This window comes from Cotesia glomerata, unplaced genomic scaffold, assembly GCF_020080835.1.
Source record: "Cotesia glomerata isolate CgM1 unplaced genomic scaffold, MPM_Cglom_v2.3 scaffold_11, whole genome shotgun sequence".
Lineage (NCBI taxonomy): Eukaryota > Metazoa > Arthropoda > Insecta > Hymenoptera > Braconidae > Cotesia > Cotesia glomerata.
The window spans coordinates 1,133,554-1,154,874 of record NW_025401443.1 but is presented as its reverse complement, the minus strand read 5'-3'; the positions used below and the strand labels follow the sequence as shown (position 1 = coordinate 1,154,874).

The 21,321-nt window shown below is 27.6% G+C and overlaps 1 protein-coding gene and 2 long non-coding RNA genes across 3 annotated transcripts; 1 reads left to right on the top strand and 2 right to left on the bottom strand.

Annotated features, from left to right (window-relative positions):
• Positions 1-13,305: 13,305 nt before the first annotated feature.
• On the bottom strand, positions 13,306-14,364 carry LOC123273618. Its single transcript, XR_006511338.1, has 3 exons — positions 14,241-14,364; positions 13,964-14,146; positions 13,306-13,870 (listed from the first exon to the last, which is right to left on the bottom strand). It is a non-coding gene; the product is annotated as an uncharacterized LOC123273618 (long non-coding RNA).
• Positions 14,365-15,595: 1,231 nt separating this feature from the next.
• Positions 15,596-17,241, bottom strand: LOC123273617. Its single transcript, XR_006511337.1, has 3 exons — positions 17,049-17,241; positions 15,880-16,042; positions 15,596-15,741 (listed from the first exon to the last, which is right to left on the bottom strand). It is a non-coding gene; the product is annotated as an uncharacterized LOC123273617 (long non-coding RNA).
• A 3,164-nt stretch (positions 17,242-20,405) lies between these two features.
• Positions 20,406-20,753, top strand: LOC123273594 (GA-binding protein subunit beta-1-like). The gene has a single exon (XM_044741034.1). It carries the CDS (start codon positions 20,406-20,408, stop codon positions 20,751-20,753), a length of 348 nt encoding a protein of 115 aa, XP_044596969.1.
• Positions 20,754-21,321: the final 568 nt, after the last annotated feature.

The window sequence follows — 21,321 nt, the reverse complement described above, 5'->3', positions numbered from 1 at the left end:
TTTACCGATAAATGACAAAATTGGATATGATTTTATTAAAACTGTATCAACAACTGAAAAAAGTTCAAAAATAAAAATATTTTAATTATAAAGATTTTACGTTTAATTTAATTGTGATTGAACAAAAAATATGCACATCGTGAAAACCATATATTTTGTGTAAAAAACTCTGATCATTCAGAAAAAAAAGTCAAATTGGATGTACCTTGCAGCGCACACTGAGAAAAATCAATTTTTCCACTTTAATTGGATTTTAAAGGATCTTCTGATGTGTTTATGATAAAATTGATATTTTCATTCAAAAGCTGAAAATTTTTTTCGCAAGATAAGATCTTTCATGGATTTTAATAAAAAAGTTTTCCTCATCAGAAAAATTAATAAAAAAGTTAAAAAATTTTTTTTTTCAAAATTTCAAAAAATCATAACTCCTGAACCGCTGCATATTAAGGGCTGAAACTTGTGGGGAATTTATTTCTTATTAAAGAGAACACCTCCATAAATTTTGAACATAATCCGCGAGGGTCACCCCGTAAAAATGTTCTTATTTGGTGGAATGACCCATATGCTCTTTAAAACAATAAATATACAATTACAATTGTCTTAAGTTCATTTTTATAATTATAAATCAATTTAAATAACATCAAATTTATTAGTTATGGTTTGAAATCAATTTATAATTAAATTAATAAATCATTATCTAAAATCGATTTGAATAGCTTAAAATTGATTATTTATGATCTAAAATTAATTTTCATGATGAAAAATTAATTTTAAATACATAAAATTAATTTTGATAATATGAAATTGATTTTCTTAATTAAAAATTGATATTTATGACCTCAAATTAATTTTATAATAGAAAATTAATTATTAAATGTCTAAAGCTCATTGCTATAATAATAAGAATAATTTGAAATTAATTATTTACACTCTAAAATCAATATTTATATTAAAAAATGAATTGTTTATAATCTAAAATTAATTTTTAAACTAAAAACCAATGATTGATTATATATTTTTAATTTATATGGTTGAAAACTGATCATTTATGATCTAAAATTAATTCAATTAGCATTGAGGCATTTAAATCCAAAGCATTTGAATTCTTCTACGACCTTAAACTCAGAGAGACATAGTATCCAAAGACTGCATTCACTCTACATAATTTATAGATAAACTGATAAGTACAAAACTTTATTGCTCAAATCCATGAGTGGTTTTCATGGTGGTTTATATATATTTTTTTTTTTTTTTTTTTTTTTTCATATTTAGATGATGACTATTGTTTATAGTTTTACATGTACTTTAATCACACTATGTATAATTTTGCCATTTGGCTCTTGCCTTGGCATTTGATTTGAATGAATAAATAAATAAAGAAATAAATAAAATTAGTTTTTTATTGAATATCTAATAACCTTCCATCTAAAATTAATTTTTATAGTTTCAAATTTATTTCCACTATCAAAAATTAATTTTATTAATAAAAAATTAATCTTCATTATATAAAATTAATATTTCTGATTAAAAATCAAATACTTTTAATGTAAAATTAATTTTCATAGTTTAAAATTAATTTTTTATGGTCTAAAGGTCATTTTTATAACTATAATTTCATTGAAATGGAATAAAATTTATTAGTAATAGTCTAAAATCAATTTTTATTTTTAAAATCAATAGTTTATTTAAAAGAATTGATTCGAATAGCTCAAAATCGATTATTTTCTATCTAAAATTAATTTTAATGATCAAAAATTAATTTCTATAAATTAAAATTAATAAATTATATTCCAAAATTGATTATTCTGATATGAAATTGATTCAAATAATTTAACATTCATATTTTTAATTTAAAATTAAATATTTATTTATTATTGATTTTCAAAATTTAAAATTGATTATATATTGTCCAAAGTTAATTTGTATGATAATAAATTAATTTAGATTATTTAAAAGCTCCGATTGTACTATCAAGGGTTTTCTGTGTGGTTTCCCCATGGTTCTGTTCCAATAGCCTAAGAGGTGAGGTTCAGGGTGAATACGGTACAGAATGCTCAAGTCGGTCCACAGCCGCAAAAATTTAAATAACAATCAAGTGTCGGTCGGGACTTGCTGAGGCCCAATATGAGATATAGAAAAAGCGTAGAGTTAGGAGAAAAAAGAGGAATCAGCCCTGTGAAAACCGAGTGGTGTAAAAGTAAAGCATAATAATAATAATAATTGTTAACTAAAATTAATTGTTTCAAAAACAACCAATGATTTATGATATATTATTAATTTTTATGGTTAAGGATTTAATATCCCTAATCTACAATTAATTTTTTTCATTAGTTATCTAATTACTTTTTATCTTAAATTAATTTTTATAGTTTAAAATAAATTTTTACTATCAAAATTTATTTTAATAATAAAAAATTAATCTTTGAGATATAAAATTAATCATTTATAATATTAAATTAATTTTAATAATTTTAAATTCAATATTTATGATCTAAAATTAATTTTTATTGTATAAAATTGATTTTAATAATTTAAAATATATATTTATGATTAAAAATTGAATATTTATGTTATGTCCACCTGCAAATTTTTTTTCTCTCTTCTCATTTTTCTTAATTAAAATCACCCGCGCAGATGGAAGACTTCTCCATGCGCGAAAGCCACAACAAAATGTAAGCTACGTGACTGCTGGTTGACTAGCGGGGACTTCTGCAATCTCAGCACCGCGAGCTTTTAAAAAGGCGATCAACAGCCAAATCCACGTCTTAGTTGGTTAATTTGACTTCCGCGTTTAACTGACGGACCCGTGCCTTGTAAAAGTCCCTTGTCTTAATTTGCGCTGCACTTAAGACGAGTTCAGACTCGGTTCAACCGGCAGGCCACGTATTAGTTATTAGTATCTACGAGTCGGGTTTCTCAAAGTTCTAATTTGCCCTGCACTTAGGCGAGGACTCGATAAATAGATAAAACCTAGAAAGTCAGATCCCAAAGTCTTAATTTCCCCTGCACTTAGGCGGGATTTTGACAAGTAAGAAAATCTACGAACCGGACCCTCAAAGTTCTAATTTGCCCTGCACTTAGGCGAGAGCTCGGTCAGTAGATAAAATTTAAAGAGTCGTATTCTCAAAGTTCTAATTTGCCCTGCACTTAGGCGAGAATTCGGCCAGTAAATAAATCATAGAGAACCGGAATCTCAAAGTTCTAATTTGCTCTGCACTTAGGCGAGAATCCGGTCATTAAGTTAATTCAAAATTTCTTAAAAGCTAGTTTTGCGCACTTTACCCTACGGGGGACTGGAGGACGTTAGCTCAATCAAATTAATAAAATTCATTAATATAAATTTCGATTAAATAAAATTTGTTAAAGTGTAAAAGTTTTAGTGTTTATAAAAATAAATATCAAAAGAAGTGAAATTTTGTTCGAGTCAATTCATTTCGTAAAATAAGAAGCCCTTAAAGTAAGCAGCCCAAATCCATCCAACTCCATCCACTGCAAGGACCAACCGGAGGGCCCATTCAAGGAAAAAGCGCTAATAGCTGCCCTGAAATCACAGATCTGACCATCAACATAGTTCCTGTAAACGGTAAGTACATCTACTCTCAGTAAATCTGTGAACAGTCTCAAACGAAGGCGTGGTAAATTCGTACATCGAAAACGTCCCACAAAAATAATTAAAACAACGGAATTAAAACCTCCGTTGCGTATTCTTTAAACTGTTAGTCCAAACCTCCACCGTTTACGCTACCACTCAAAAAAACGCCCTTGGACATAACATTTATAATGTAAAAATAATTTTCATAATCAAAAATAAATTTTTTCAGTAAGGTAAAAGCCCCAATAGATGATCACGCACCAGTATATGATCACTCCATGTGTTTGTACATCTATATTTACAAATATAGGTATACAAATACATGGAGTGATCATATACTGGTACATGATCATATATTGGGGCTTTTACCTAATAAAATAAATTTCTGTGATATAAAATTTATTTGTATATTAAAAAATTTATCTTTCATTATTTAAAATAAATTATTAAATTATAAAATTAATTTGAATAATTTAAAATCAATCATTTATGATCGAAAATTAATTTTTTTTTTAAATTAATTATTTATAATTTAAATTCAATTTTAATAATATAAAATAAATTTTCCTATCATTAATTGAATTATTTATGACCAAAAATTGATTTTTATACTACAAAATCAATTATTTATAGGCTTAAGTTTATTTTTATGATAATTTATTGATTCAAATAATTCAAAATCGATTAGTTATTACTAAAATTAATTTTTATGATATAAAATTAATTTCAATAATTCATAATTGATATTTATATTTCAAAGTTAAATATTTATAATCTGAAAGAATATTCATAATTCAAAATTAGTTATATTAAATTTAAATTCAATATTTTTAATATAAAATCAATTTTCCTATCATAAAATAAATTATTCATGATCGAAAATTACTTATTATAATATAAAATAAGTTATCTATAGTCTTAAGTTTATTTTTATAATAGAAAATTAATTCAAAATTGAAATTTATAATTTAAAATTGAGTATTTATAATCTAAAAATAATTTTTATAATTAAAAATTAGTTAATTTAAATTTATATTCAATTTTTACAATATGAAATTAATTTTCCCATCATTAATTTAACTATTTATGACCTAAAATAAATTCTATAATATAAAATTGACTATGAAGTGTTTAAAGTTCATTGCTATGATATTAAATTAATTTAAATAACTTGAAATTAATAATTTATAGTCTAAAATCAATTTTTAATTTGAAAAAAACAATCATTAATTATCTGAAATAAAGTTTTACACAAAAAACCAATGATTTATTGAATATTATTAATTTTTATGGTTGAAAATTGATCATTCATAATCTAAATTAATTTTTTTATTGGTTATCTAAATTACCTTTCATCTAAAATTATTTTTTACTAGAAAACTTATAAGTGCGCGTTGCACGCGCGCCTTGAGATTCGTTTGTAATATAACCGATGAATCAAATGTAACTTTAATTAGATATATTTAATGTAATATTATAAATTATTAGATAATATTAAAAATACGTGTGATTTATTTAACTGTATGCAAACAATTGAGGTCATAGAGTCCTATAAGTCGAAAAACTTAAATCCATAAGACGCTACTATTCTAAAGTTATTTAAATGAATGCAAACTTTCCCGTGATGTTGAGTTTTTTTTTCTTATTTCAGTTTTAATATTAATTATGTACGAACAATCCTCATGTTCAATGGTGCATATTACATTATCTAAAAATTCATTAATCATTAATTTATTTGGTATTATATAGTTCTCAAAATTTAACGTGAATTACGGTAAATTTTCGATTATGATTCAATGATTTGAAAAATAAATCGATCATGGGTTCATATTGGCGCGTCATGAGATTTATAAGTATGTGAAATTTGGAGTATTTTAATATTCGACATGTATTAAAATATTCATTAAAAATTTTAAGTGTCAAGTTTCATTTTCGTTTTTAGTCTAAAATTTCGATCATTGTTGCTAATTAGTAGTTGTCTATTCTGAGATGACATTATATTTAATCTACTTTATTATCTATAATTCAAATTTTTATTATTATTCGAAATGTTCGACAAAATTACATTTTTTATTGTGATTAACTAATTTGGAGAGCGGCCGATAAATCGTGGGTTCGTGTATAGCACTTCATGAAATTTAAAGTATTTTAATATTCAACACGTACTTAAAATATTCATTAAAAATTTTAAGTGTCGCGTTTCATTTTCGTTTTTAGTCTAAAATTTCGATCATTGTTGCTAAACAGTAGTTGTGTATTCTGAGATAACATTATCTTTAATCTACTTTATTATCTATAATTCAAATTTTTATTATTGTTCGAAATGTTCGACAAAATTACAATTTTTATTATGATTAACTAATTTGGAGAGCGACCGATAAATCATGGGTTCGTGTAAAGCACGTCATGAAATTTATACGTATGCGAAATTAGAAGTATTTTAATATTCAACACGTACTTAAAATATTCATTAAAGATTTTATTTATTTAATTTCATTCTCGCTTTAACTTGAAAAATGCGATCTTTATTGCAGAATAGTAGTTGTGTATTCTGAAATCACAATATCTTTAGTCTGAATTATTATCTACCACTTAAATGTTTGTTATTATTGGAAGTATACCACTAAATTATGTTTTATTTTGTGTTTAAATAATTTGAGGTAACGATAAATCTTGAGTTACAAAATAGCATGTGATGCAGGATACAATACTTATATTTACTCTCTAAGGTTCAGATATTTTATGATAATTTATAGACATACTGTAACATATGAGTTTACTAATCGTAATTGTATCTATTCACATTTTGTATTACCATCACAAATTAGTTGTTGAATAATCGAAAATAATGATATTATAAATCCCAATTATCACTTTTTTATTGTAGTATTTCTCTAATCGCTGCACAATTTACTATCGGTATATTTGTATGTATTTTTTAATTAGGAAAGTAATTAAATTGCGATCTTGGTGTGTCATGTCGTGAAAATTATGAGCCTCGTCACAAATGCAACAAGTTTAGAAGATAATACATAATTTATCGATTTATTAATAATATTGATAATATTTTTGTTTTTTTCATATTGTCATATTTTACGATTTCCAAAAAGTTACAATTACGGCGCCATCTTAAGTATTTCTCTATATACATAATTTTTCACATGATTATGAGTCCTATCGTTATTTAAATATATTTTTAAAGAATTCCATGATTTAACTCGTGACATTGCAACGTACAATTGTCCATGATTGAAGACCTCTTTGTGGAGATCAATACCAATTTTTTCAAATGTTTGTCCTTGAGCTTTATTTATAGTCATTGCAAATGCTAACCTTATGGGAAATTGGCGTCGTTTAAAAGTAAAGGCATTAGAATGGTCATAAAATAAAGTTATCCGATTAATGAAAACGATTTCTCCTGCTTTGTCTCCTGTTAAAATTTTACATTTCAACAACGATACTCCAAGTTCTATTATTAAAAGTCTTGTGCCATTACATAATCCTTCGTTAATGCTTAAATTTCTGATTAACATCACAACACTGTATAGTCTTAATCGTAAAATATGCGGAGGGAAATTTGGTGGATTTTAAGTATGCAAGTATTTAATTAAAATAGACGCATTTAAATCTCCGTTATCACAATGTTCAGTGTTATCTATACTTTCATATGTTACTTCAGTAGAATTATCTAATTGATCAATAACTTTATTATCAATATCATCTACATCTACATTTCTAGGAGACAAAATAGCTAATTTAGTTAGCAAATTATAATTATTATTTTCTATTGTATCCCCGTAAATATCATTTACAATATCAGAATTAGCAGATGCAATTAAAGTTTCGGGTATAACTATATAATCGTCATTGTTATTCAAAGTACCATCTCCAACTGATAACAGAAATTTTGCAAACTCAGTTTCTTCTTGTAATGCACGCATATTTTCTGTTAATGAAAATTTTGTAAACTACTTCCACAATACGCTAAATTTAATAGATAAATTAACCGTTTCACTACGTGCTGCATGTAATTTAATAGGTAGTAACTGCCTAAAGTCTCCACCGAGTACAATAATTTTTCCTCCGAAAGGTTTATTATTATTTAGTATATCTCTTAATGTTCGGTCTACTAATTCTAAAGCATGTCTTGGAGCCATGGGTGCTTCATCCCAAATAAATAAATCTATATTCTTAAGATAGTCATTATCCTTAGAATTTTTCTTAATATTAGACGATGAATCAAAATATAGTGGTACAGGCATGCCAAATGCTTTATGCACAGTTTTACCTTCAGGAAGTAAGGTTGCTGCTATTCCGGTAAGTGCCATTGTACAAACATTTTAATTTTCACCTTTCAATATATGATACAAAGTAGTATAAATGAAAGTTTTTCCGGAACCACCTGGGCCATTAATGTAAAAACATGTAGAAGTATTACTATCACTGTTAACAGCTTTGTAAATAAGATCTACAATATTTTTCTGTTTTTCGTTAAGTTTATCATATTGTCGTTTACCAATTATTGTACTCTCCTCGTTTAATCTGTTAATTATATCATTTTCATCAGTAATAATAGTTTCTTCCATTGTTGGAAAATTATGTAAATTAGAAACTTCTGAATTTAATAATCTACTTATTTCAGCATAAGCTTTTGATTGAGCCAGGTCTTAATCGAAATTCCTTTGAAAATCTTGTGACATTGAACTTTTAAATTTTTCCCATAATAATTGTGGATGTACAGGTTGACAATAAATTAAAATACAAACAAATAATTTCCTTAATTGTTGAGGCATCATCCATAATTCAGCTTCATTTAATGCTCGTTCCCATTCGTTGTCATCTTCAATTAGTCCTAAAGCTAAACATGTTTCAACAAATGTATCAAATTGTTTTTCATTTACAGTTTTTAGGTCTTCGAAAATTGTTGCGCCTTTGGTATGTATCAACAATAATCTTAAGTGAAATAGTTCTATTTGATTTGGTGATATGGAATACATTCGCCCAATAACATTGAACTGGGCTTTACGTTTTTCCCAAGAGTAAGTATTAGATTCCTTTGAGGTCTTTTTATATACATAGTGTGATGGAATTTCAGAATATGAAATTGTTCGAGTTTCTAAATCCCGGCTGTTTAATTTGAAATAGTCCATGAGCATAGTTTGTTTTTCTAGAGCTTTATTTATACATTCTTCAGAATCAAGTGAATTAACAGTAATTGTTTGTTGATTTTCTAAGTGAACTGGTAAACGTATAACAGCATGACTTTTTTGCTGTAATTCTTTATTGAAGATTCTCCAACATGCTTCAACTGGACTAACATAACGTCCTTCAATAAAATCTTGAATTTCGTCATGGTTTACAATACGATTGATTGAAGGATTCGAAATATTTATTGCAGCAGCATCGTGACCTTTATATATATATATATATTTATATAGATATTTTACAGCTTTTATGCTAGATACAATTTCGACATTCACATGACAATTCAATAGTGATAGTAATTTTTTATTGTGAGGTACTACATGTCTATTGTCAACGCAATAATTATTCAGTTTAAAGTATTGTTTATTTGTATTTTGACGTTTATAATTAGGATAGCCATTTTCATCAATTGTAGTTTCTTCTACAAATAGTCTAGGGTATTTTTTTGAACACTTTCCGTCTTCTATACACCAATCCCCGCATGGACCATGTATCATATTTCTCATAACAGTTTTATGAAGTGCAGAATCAGTACTTGGATCTGGAATCTCAGCAGAAATATATTTATCAACAGCTGCGGGTGTTGTTTACTATCAGTAGTTATTTTACTATCAGTAGCTAGTACTATGTAGTTATTTTACTATCAGTAGCTAGTACTATGTAGTTATTTTACTATCAGTAGCCAAAGTAAGTAGTAAATAAACGTGAGGAAGTCCACGTTTTTGATATTCAATCACATAAACATATGCAACTACTTTCCCAAAAAGATTTTCTTTTACTACTGTACGCATTAATCTTTTAACTTTTAGATAAAAGACTCTTGCTACTAAATCAGGTCTATCGGCTACAGTTTGACCAGGAAGTAAATTTTTTTCTATTTCAGTCCACTTAGGATTGCATGTCATTGTGATAAATAAATCAGGTGTTCCAAATTTACGGACTATACACATAGCATCTTGATAATGTTGAACCATATTTCTTGGTGAATTAATAAATGTGGAAGGTAATATATACATTTTTTCAGGTTTGTCGTTAGTGTTATTGCGTTTCTGTAAGTAATCAATTAATCCTTGATATGATTCTGCTCGTAATTGTTTTTGATGATTTCGACAATAATTAATTCTATCTTTTTCTATTTCAACGTAATTATCAACTGTCCATTGTTGAAACAGTCTACGTCCCATGATAAATGCATTGAAATCTTCGTCACGTATTGCCATGCGATATTTAATGTAAGCATTTCGTGTAATGCATTTATCTTTGTTAACACACTTAATACTTTTATGCCAACCTTGCGTACCAAACGGATAAAATAATGGATAAACCCATGGTTCCACGTTAGGATCCATTGTACTAACAGTTTTTAATTGTTAAGTATGGATATTTTTAATTGTCACGAATGATTTAGGAATGTCTCCATCAGCAGTTGTTGAGAATACTGCCGCAACTTCATTAACCCTTTGGAAATTATAACGACGTTTATCCATTCCATGCTTTAACGAAAACAATAGTTGCAATTCAGGTTCCGAATTATTATTCTTTACCGTTTCTGTCATTAATTCGTCTTTCATCATTTGAAATGATTTTGCAAAAATATTATGTTGCCTCATAATCTCTTCTATACTCTTAACAATATTAATATTTAATTGCGAATTTCGTTCGCAACGAAAATATGATGCCTCATTAGCATCAATTATAAATAGTTGTCCATTTGTAGGGGATTCATTAATTTCGGGGTATAACGATTCATTAATTTGGTAATAAATTTGACCTTGGATCTTGAAACAATAGGGCCCTGGACGTCTATTACTAAAGTTCAATAAATTAGCGTTAAAAGAAGCAAATGAAAATGAACTATTGTAATATCTAATTCATTCAAAAAAATGCTTTGAATCGTCGTGAGAACCATCAAAAAGGCTTTTTAAAATCGACGGAGGTTCTGGTAACTTATCTAATAGGACTTCACCATGACTACAACAATCGTTAAAAGAATGTTTTTAAAAACTGTTATAATTTTTACGTGACTATTTATTATCTATTGCATGCAAAATGTCGAATATTTATTAAATGTGAAAGTAGAGTTAAAATGACGTAGAATTTAAATGTCTCATTAATTTTAAATTTGTAACATTCATAGTTAGAAAAGAGGATTGTAAACTGTTGGCAATGTTAATTCATCATAAGTTAACGCGCGATGAACAATTAAATTTATTCAAGAGTAATGAAAACAATTTAAATTTTGTTATTTTCATTACTTTTTAATCTGTATTTTCATTCGGGTATAAATTATCATAACAATAGATTTTTAAATGATTTTGTAACCAATTAATGATATATACAATGAATGTTAAAAATTTATTTTGACAATGAAATCGCGAATACTTAAACATAAATTTTAATTTTTTCGTCGAAAAATTTAATTAGATGAATAAAACAAAATATAAATGTCACTATCTTAACCAATATCCGTATTAAAATTAACATATAGTAGCGTTTGAATAAAACTCGTTAATCATAATCTAGTTCTAATAATAATTGTTATTTTAGCAATTTATTAAATTAAATAATACTTACATGATTCACTCAACGAAAAAAGATCGAAAGAACTCAATTATTATCCCATTTTATCGGTAATATGAATCTGGCGTGCAACATCAAGGTTATGTTTTACGCTTGCATTTTAAACACAGGCACATTCGATTATGAAATACGAAATACGATATTATTTACGTATATGTGAATCTCAATAATATTTATTATATGCAGGTATTATCAAAAGTTATTTTGATATTTAAATGCCAATTGGGCACACACGTTAAGAAGTTGAATTCTTAAATGCGAATTGCGCTTGGTGATTTGAGTAATAATTAAAAAAGGTATGAATATCGGTAATCGATCAACATACTGTATCGAAATCTTGAAATCGATTTAGAAATAAGATTCGAGATATTTATAAACAAAATGTTTAGATAAAAAGATAATAAAGCCTTGAATTATTATAAACATAGGCAGTTTTATTTTTCAATATTGACGGTATTTTAGTAATTAAAAGAATTAAATAAAAGTGTCCTACATTGCATCGATATACGTTAGAGAAGTGAATTTAGTATTGGGAAATCTCGATTCTGATCGCAAAATGGCTTCGATTTCCAATTGGTCAAAAATTAAAGCGCGCGAATATCGCTCTAATTTAAACTTATGGTCGAATTATAAAGTTAATAAATAAATATAAAATTAATGAATTACTGAACTAAAATCATAACGATGCAACAATATCAAGTTTAGTCAGCAGTAATATGAATTTCTAGCTCAGTATAAAGGAAAATAAATAAATAAATAAATAAATACTCACGAAAAAGGTCACATAGAAATAATTATAAAATAAGGGTTAAATAATGAAAACATAATAAAGATAAATCGAAAACATTTTAAACTTCGACGTTTAATCACAATTTTTAATTTTACAGCTTACAACATTTTCTTATCATTATTAAATAAAATAATAATTAGCTTCTTTAGCAAACATATTTTTTTTCATACACCAGATAAAATGAAAACAAATCCTTTTTTTTTTATAAGAAAATTTTTTATTAAAGTATATGTTGATAATAAGCAGCTATAAGAATAAATTTATGTTAAACATTTGTTAATATTTCAACACATTTTTCCAAATACAATGTATTATTTGCAATTTTTAAGAAAAATTTTGAACATAAATCTATCTCGATTACTTCACATCGGTTTGTACTATAACCAATTAATTAACATTATAAATCATTAATTAATATTACTAATCATGCATTTATTTCTAAGCAAACATAGATTCTTTAACATAAAACGTCTAAAACAAAAATAATTCCCTTTTTTTATAAACATAAGGTTATGCTGATAATGAGCAACTATGAAATAAATTTATGTTCGACAGTTATTAAAATTTTAAATTAACACACATATTTCCATTTAAAGTATTATTTTCAACTATTTTATAAATTTTTATCATAAAATTAGTTCGATTATTATTATCGTCACATCAGTTTGTATTATAAATAGTTTATTAACATTATAAATAATGCTTTTCTTTTTAAGCAAACACATTAAAAAAAAAATAAAAATAAAACAAAAAATAAAAATAAACTCCTTTTTTTCGTAGACTTTTGAAGTCTATGGACTTTTGAAGTCTATGGAGATAATAAGCAACTATAGAGATAAATTTATGTTTAACAGGTATTAATATTTTAACACGCATATTTTCATTTAAAATGTATTATTTTCAACTATTTTAAAATTTTTTGTCATAAATTTATTTCGATTATTTCGTACTATCATCACATTAGGTTATACCGCAAGTAATTAATATTAAAAATAATGCTTGTCTTTTGAAGCAAACATATTTTTTTTAACATTTAACCGTACATTAAACATTAAAAGTAAAAATGAACTTTTTTTTATGATAAGAATGAGAATAATATTAATAATAGACTTGCACGATACTCTGATCAAAAGATCAATGACACAGCTATCAGAAAGTTTTCGTATTGAAACACTTAAATGTACGCAATAATAAACTAAATTCTATTATTATTAATTGTCATCACATAATTCCACTTCATTAAGTTTAATTATTTAAATAATATTGAGCAGTCTTAGCAAGTTATTTTAATATCATTGGTATTTTTTAAAGGTTAATAATAATATGATCTGAAGCTCTATCAATTAAAAATACTGAAGTACTGACAATCATTCACGGGGCAAAAAGTCTTCAGACTTTTTAACTATCCATAGCATTAGGGTTATCGTTCTATAAAATATAAATCATCTCAGAAATAAAGTTCACAAAGTTATATAATTTGAATTAGTTAGATAAATATAGATAAAAGAATTAATTTAATCAAAATTCACAACTCAAATCATCAATTTTGATAACTTTGCAGTTACGCGTATCATTGCTCGGGGAACGGGAACATTTCGGTTGAGGACTACGGTAGTTTTTACTCAAGTCCAAAGTTGATAAAGTTTGTTCATAGATTTTGGTGATATTAGACATTTCCTGACACTGAATATATGCCCAGCCAACTAAATGTTAAAATATGTTAAAAATTAAAGATTAATAGCATAAAAAAAAAATTTTCTAATTAGGATATAAAATTAAAGGAAAAATTCCCGTACAATTTTTGTCCCTGTTTACTCTCCCACATACTCGAACATGATTTCCTGCTGGTAAAGCCTCATCTGATAATTTTAAATTATAAACATTAATTTAAACTCCAACTATGCGATCTGTGATAAAGCCAGATCCGCTTGAAAATTTACCACTTGGTTCAATTAGATCAGTTAAAAAACCTTCTGTAGCTAATAATATTTTTTAATTGATAATAAATACTTCATTATACACATAATAATTATTAATTTAGCAATAATGTAGAAATTTCATTTGATAACTTACTAATAAATCCATACGTATCAGCAATGTCACTGAGATTGACCATTTTAAGGGGGGCGATACATGTAAATGCCTTAATTTTTACCGTTTTTTAAGGACATTTTAAACTGGGAAGAAATACTTGAATCATTTTGCAATTTTTTAGGGTTATTTATTATACATTAAAGTACAAGTAAAAATTTTTTTTTTCAAAATGGCCGCCGTAAAAATGAATCTGCCGAGACCCTCTTGGAAAAAGACATCAATTTGCGGGCGTTCTCACTTCTCGTACGGTTATCTGAAATTAAAAAAATTAGTTTGTACGTGTTTATAAAACATATATCTTCTAGTTAAACCAAAAAATAATCAAAAAAGTAAAAAAAATCGTAACTTGGCACACCTCAGAAAAAAAAATTTGATTTTTTCTCATTTTGTTAATGATTTTTTGGTAAAAAGGGTTAATTTTTAAAAATTTTTTTGGAATATTTGAGGTTTAACTAGAAGCTATTAGTATAAAGTAGACGTGTAAAAAATTTCATTGGAATCGGTTGAGAACTTTTTGAGTTATCCCGCCCGCAAATTTAAAAAAAGTCGTTTCGAGAAAAACGCGTTTAAAGTTTTGACACACAGAAACTATATGATTACAGTGGCTTACCGATTAATCAGCGATTCCAGGGCCATATAGAAGTCCTTCGATGCGTTCATAGAACTCGTTTTTCATTGCAAGCTCCTGTAGACATGCTTGACGAGCTTGTTTGGTCGTCAAAGAGCTGCGGCGATTTTCTCGACTCACCCTTTGCTCATCGACTTTTTCTTTGTAGGACATGCATTGGCGTCCAATATCTATTTGCAATGAGTTCATAACTCGTAAGATATAATTAAATCCATCATTGAACAACCCTGCAGATATAAAAGCAGTAATTTCTACGATCTTCAGTCCAGAGTTCAGATGTTTTGGACAGAGTCGCCAGATAGTAGAATTATAACTTTCATTTGCATTCTGAGTGTGACCACCCAAACATCTTTCAAGCAAGTCATTCCGAGATAAATCGTCAATAATCGGCTTAATATGAGTTTGAACATCAGGATGTAATGGAGCTGGATTTTTAATTTTTTTGGGGTTTTCCCTTAAAGCTTGTGACCCCAAGAGTGTAAATTCGAAACCCAGGTACCGAGAATCGAGCGCTCAGTTACAGACTTCAATAGCGCTCAAGCGCCGAGTTGAGGCGAAGCACTTAAATGAGTTTTTAATATATAAATAATGATATTTGCGTTTTGAAAATTTACAGGCATATTTTTGAGATGATAATCTAACGATTTATGAAAAAAAAAAAAAATACATTTTTTTTTTTTTTTTACATGTATCGCCCCCCTTAAGGGGCTCAAGAGCTGAGGCCTCAGCATCTCCCAATTTACTACATACTGTGCAAGATGTGATAGACAGCTCAAATTTAACGACTTCGTCCTCACCTTTGTAATATAAAGGATCAACGGGAATACATTCCAATCTTGTGAAGCTCTACAACTGTAGGACAACAAAAAATTGTAATCAGTAAATTTAATATTTTTTCCAAATTAATCAAACAATAATATAAAATATTTATCAAAAACCATCATTCACGATGAAAATATTAAATAATAACATTAAGATTAAGTAGTTAACCGCGTTAGTTTGAATTTTAGCTTCATAAACAGTTGATTCGCGGTCCCAAGCTGAAATTCGTACTCGACGACCTAGTCTGTTATTAAGGATAAATCGAAATAGTGTTTTGGTCCTCTTGAGTGATTTGATGCCCTCCACACACTCAGCATAGCCTATTACCTTTCTAAAACTCAAAAAAAATATTAGTCGATAATTAAGGAATTCAAATTAAACCAATTAATTTTTATTTATTTTTTTATTTATTTATTTTAACCCCGCTTTTCAGACTTCTGTCTCAATGGGGGTCCGGCCGAGACCGGAAGGGGACTCCAGGCTGATCGGTACATTAAGTTTTGGCAGAATAAGTTTTGGCGGTATTACATACTTTTTCAGCCTGGAGAGTAATGCGGCGATGGGCCGACTTTGGGGAAACTGCACACATTTGCCTGTGCCCCACCGGTAGCACAGGGCTTGGGGAAACCATCGAAAAACCCAAACCTGTACAGCCCGGCGTGAGTTACGAGCACCGATGTTCACTGAAAATAAATTTCAGCTCACACCGGGATTCGAACCCACGCCTCACCAGTCCCAAGCAAGCATGACAAGCATTATACCGCTTAGCCATGGGACTGGCATCAAACCAATTAATTTAAATAAATATACAAATTAAAAATTTATTATTTCATCACACATGTGCGTAATAGCATTCTTGACTATATAAATAAGATAGAATTCAATATAAAATATACTGATATAAAGAAATTTGTAAAAGAATAAAAGTGTTAAAGATAAATAACTCTTTTGTTCAATTTCAATAAACTTTACAAAGAATAATTTTTTTATTTAAGTTAACCACAGTAACGACGCCATATTGAAATTGAAATTTTCCTTAAAACACGTGGCCGCATCACTAAATTATTTTTTTTTTGTAACATTAAAATTAATAAACATAAATTTGGTGGTTTATGAAATAATAATTTAGGTAAATAAAATATTTAGAGGGATCAAATTCGAAGTGTTAACAATAAACGAATCTTTTTATTAATTAAATTCAGATGAAATTTACCAAGAATGATTTTTTTTTATTTCAAACAACGTGACTAAAATAATCCTCAATATTGAAATTGATGAATAATTTACTATTTTCAATATCTAACATAAATTAATTAAATATAATTTATAATACTTACGTAAAATTACCCCCAATCACAATTCGGTCAAACTCTTCATTGCTTGTAGCGGAAATTTTTAATTAATTTTTATTTTTTAAAAATTATTGAAGATCAAGTCTAAGAACGTGCGTTTGCGTCGACATCTCAAGCAGAAAGGACGCTACTTCTCTCAAGCAGAAAGAACGCTACTGAGAGAATTGGAAAATCAGGCCTACCACCTAAATTCCGATTGGAAAAGCAACCTATGGGACATATCTCAATCACCATACCTACCAAATACCCGAATTTTTAATAATATAATCCAAAAGTTTAATCGTTTATAATCCAAAAGTTTAACCGTTTATGCACAATCAAATTTTTTGCACAACAAACTATCGAATTTTTAGATTATTAGTAATCCGAACAAAAACAGTTTCACTGTAAAAAATTGCGCCAAGGCCATGTTCATAGAACTCATCTCAATAACATTTGCACTCTCCAAAAAAAATTAGGCTCGTTTCAATAATTTTCATTCTCTACAAAAAGATGTGAAATACAAAAAAATACCAAGAAACCGTCATAATGTTGAAAAAATTACAATAAAATTTGTTAAAAATTAAAAAATTAAAAAAAAAAATTTTTTATCGTACTTGGCGCGCGTCATTGAGTACCGCAAATTTTTTCGGAAGCATGTCAACTCAAGAAAAAACGATTTCGCTCGTATATATATAATCATATTATATATTTATATAGATTTACATTAGTCAAGGATACTGAACTCATTGAAAACATTGCTTAGTGTATTAATTATCAGTTTTAGTGAAAAAACCCGTTTTTAAAATTTTTTTTAGATCTTTAGTGAAAACAACTGTCAATATGGTAGTGTGTTCAAGAAATCTGAAATTATATAAAATTTTTGGATTCATTTTTTTTCAGCTTCGTCATTAATCTTTAATGAAGAACCTTATGCAATATTAAAGCTTGATATTGCTTCGTTTAATTGTAATTAACACATTTTGATTGGCACTCACACCGCATTTTCCCAATGTAGTCGGTCATATGTTTTATTTTTTAGTAAACACAATTCTCACAATGCAACCGACCCAACGTGTGCATGCGTATCGACTTGTATGTAGTTTGCATAACTGCGTATGGAATATCGATTTTACCTAACTTTTGTAAAACTTATTATGAAATAATATAGGTTCACTTACTTATAAATTTCTCATTATTAAACAGATGTTCATTTATCCTGAAAAAATTTGGGGTACTCAATGACGCGCGCCAAGTACGATAAAAAAATTTTTTTTTTAATTTTTTAATTTTTAACAAATTTTATTTCAATTTTTTCAACATTATGACGGTTTCTTGGTATTTTTTTGTATTTCACATCTTTTTGTAGAGAATAAAAATTATTGAAACGAGCCTAATTTTTTTTGCAAAGTGCAAATGTTATTGAGATGAGTTCTATGAACGTGGCTTTGGCGCAATTTTTTACAGTGAAACTGTTTTTGTTCGGATTTCATATCTTTTTATTAAGTGTTATTTTTTGCTCAATTCTTAGTACAAAAGGTAGTCAGTAGTGATCTATCTACTCTCACCTCACCAAAATCAAGCAATTTTCTAGAACACAAATGTCTTTATTCTATTCTTATTGCATTTATGTATATAGTATTCTACTTCTCTTACAACGAATTTGAACGGAATTTGGCACCATGGCATCTACCGAGTCTATGGACATTGTCGATATTTAAATTAAGTATCTATTGATATTCACAATAAGTTAGTAATTTTTAAATCTGATACACATTTATACAAACTAATATTTGAAAAATCAGATCGATATCATCGCATTAAGCAATTTTAACAGATTGCATGAATTCTAGTTCTCCTTCGACAGTCGTTAAATTAAATTCACCTAAATGAAAACAATTTTAGTTGGCTTCTTTCATTTCCGAGTTAAACATTTTATCGAAACATTACTATGAAAACCTAGCATCAATTTGTATGCAGATAATTTCTCATCACTATCTTTAACGGTAATAGTGACATCACTGGACTGTGTTGAGAGAAAATATTTATTCACAGAAAATAATGAAGTTCTTGATGATGAAATTCAATAATTCAACGAATTCAGATCTATGGTATGAAAATGTATGCGACATTTAATCCATACTATATCAAATGGAGTTGTATATCGCCAGTCGAACGAGAATTCGACAAAATCATGGTTTTTTCAACATCTTTTTTTGGAAGTTTTACTTGGACGAAATGAAAGAGCAATTGTGATCTTAGCTGTATCAGGATTAAGAATACATGTCTTATTCATTTTCACGCGAAATTCTCGATTAGTGACCTTCATGAGTGACATTGAAAAAAAAGTCTAATCGTAATTCTCTTATGTAAAATCATCTGATGATAATAATTTATACTGTTTTATACAGGCGTTTTGCAAAATCCATTCATAATTGACTTTATTTTATTTTTATTTATGTGAAAATACTTATCATTCTTCATAACATATATACTTATTTCTCGAAAAGATGTCGACACAATGAATTATTTTCATTAATTACACGATTAATAATCCAGGTTGTCGCATTACTTTGCCAAATTTTTATTTTATTGTCAAAAAATTCTTATAGGAATATTTTTAATTTAAATAAAAAGAATATTATTAAGAAGAATTATTTGTCATAGTAGAAATAATTTTTATAGAGATCTCAGCTGAAAAAATATATATAACTGTGAACGGGAGTGATTTACGATGTCACTAACTGTGTCTATGTATGTATAACCCCTTATGTATGTATAACCCAGGCATCACAGACCATTGTTGTTGTTGTAATAATTTAATAACACAGGTAGTAATATCCGGAAGCAACTTAAACTATTTTGTAGATCTAGTAAACCTTCTATTCTATCTATAAGGTATGTAAAAAAACGCCGCGCACTCTGGTGTTTAGACACGCAAGCTTAACGTTATCTTTTTCCAACTGAAGTATTCTGTCTGTTGTAGAATTATCATACATTCTTGAATTATTTCTAGTTCTGGTTTTATTATCAATGTTATACAATTGTCGGTTGACTGTTATATTTTTTCGCCGAGTAAAAATACTAATTCTCTTCCCTCCATATTTATTTTAATTTTTTTACTAGACTAATGAATTATCAAGAGGTTCCTTGAATAATTTCCTGTAACCTAAAACACTTTACCAAAAATTTAAGCATTTTTTATTTCTTTTTAGTTTAATTTTTTAAAATTCTTGATTATCATTATTATTGTTATTAAAGTATTTTTAAGTTTAGATTTAAATTTAAAACTGGTAATAATTGAATTCATCGTGGGAGTCGAATTAATACTAGTTATAATTTTGACAACGAGCGAAAATATAAATGAGTGCTCATATTAATAGTTATGACTATGACAACGAACTAAAGTCGTGTACGGTTTTACATCTGGCAGCAAGAAATGGAAATAAAGTTATGCTAGAAATTCTATTAAAAGAAGGTGCAGATGTTCAAGCGCGTGATGAGAAGGACGAGACACCTCTTCATGTAGCTATTACTAAAGAAAATACCGAAGCTGTTGGACTTCTTATTCAACATGGCGCTGATGTCCACTCGGTTAGTCCTAAGTGGGAAACAGGATTCACCTCGTTGCATCAAGCCATTGTAAATAACAAGAAAGACATTGTAAATATATTAATATATGGAGGTGCTGATATTATCAGTGACGCTTGAATATTACCGATTCATTACGCTGCTTTAAATGATTGTTAAATAATAAAAATTCTGCTAGATAATGGAGTCTACGTGGATACTTTAGATCGGAATGGCAAAACTCCTTCAATTATTGCCATTCATGCAAAAAAATTACAATCCATCGAACAAATTTTACAATACTGCCCTAATCTAAAATGTCAAAGTAATAATTACTTGGTACTTAATCTAAAATGTCAAAGTAATAATGACATACTTGATATCATTGACTCTTATAATAAATTCTAATATAGAAAACGGATAGCTATGCTTTTTAAATATGGAGTAACAATTAAACAACATCATATCCAAAATAAGCAAATAATTTTTACAGCGGTTGATTAGGCTTTTTAAACATTGTCGAAAAACTGTTCAAATTGGGAGTTTGTCCCAATACCGTTTTAAATAACGATTTAATGTATAGCATGCTACACATAGCCTGCCTTTATCGTCAGAATGAAGTGGTTAAATTATTAATCTCGTTAAATTAATTATCTCGTCATTAAATGTTGTTTATTATTATTATTTTTTTTGGTTTAGTATTATAATT

Bases quoted from the DNA above. Each gene is read 5' to 3' on its own strand.
- LOC123273594 (XM_044741034.1), top strand. From the start codon at position 20,406: ATGAGTGCTCATATTAATAGTTATGACTATGACAACGAACTAAAGTCG.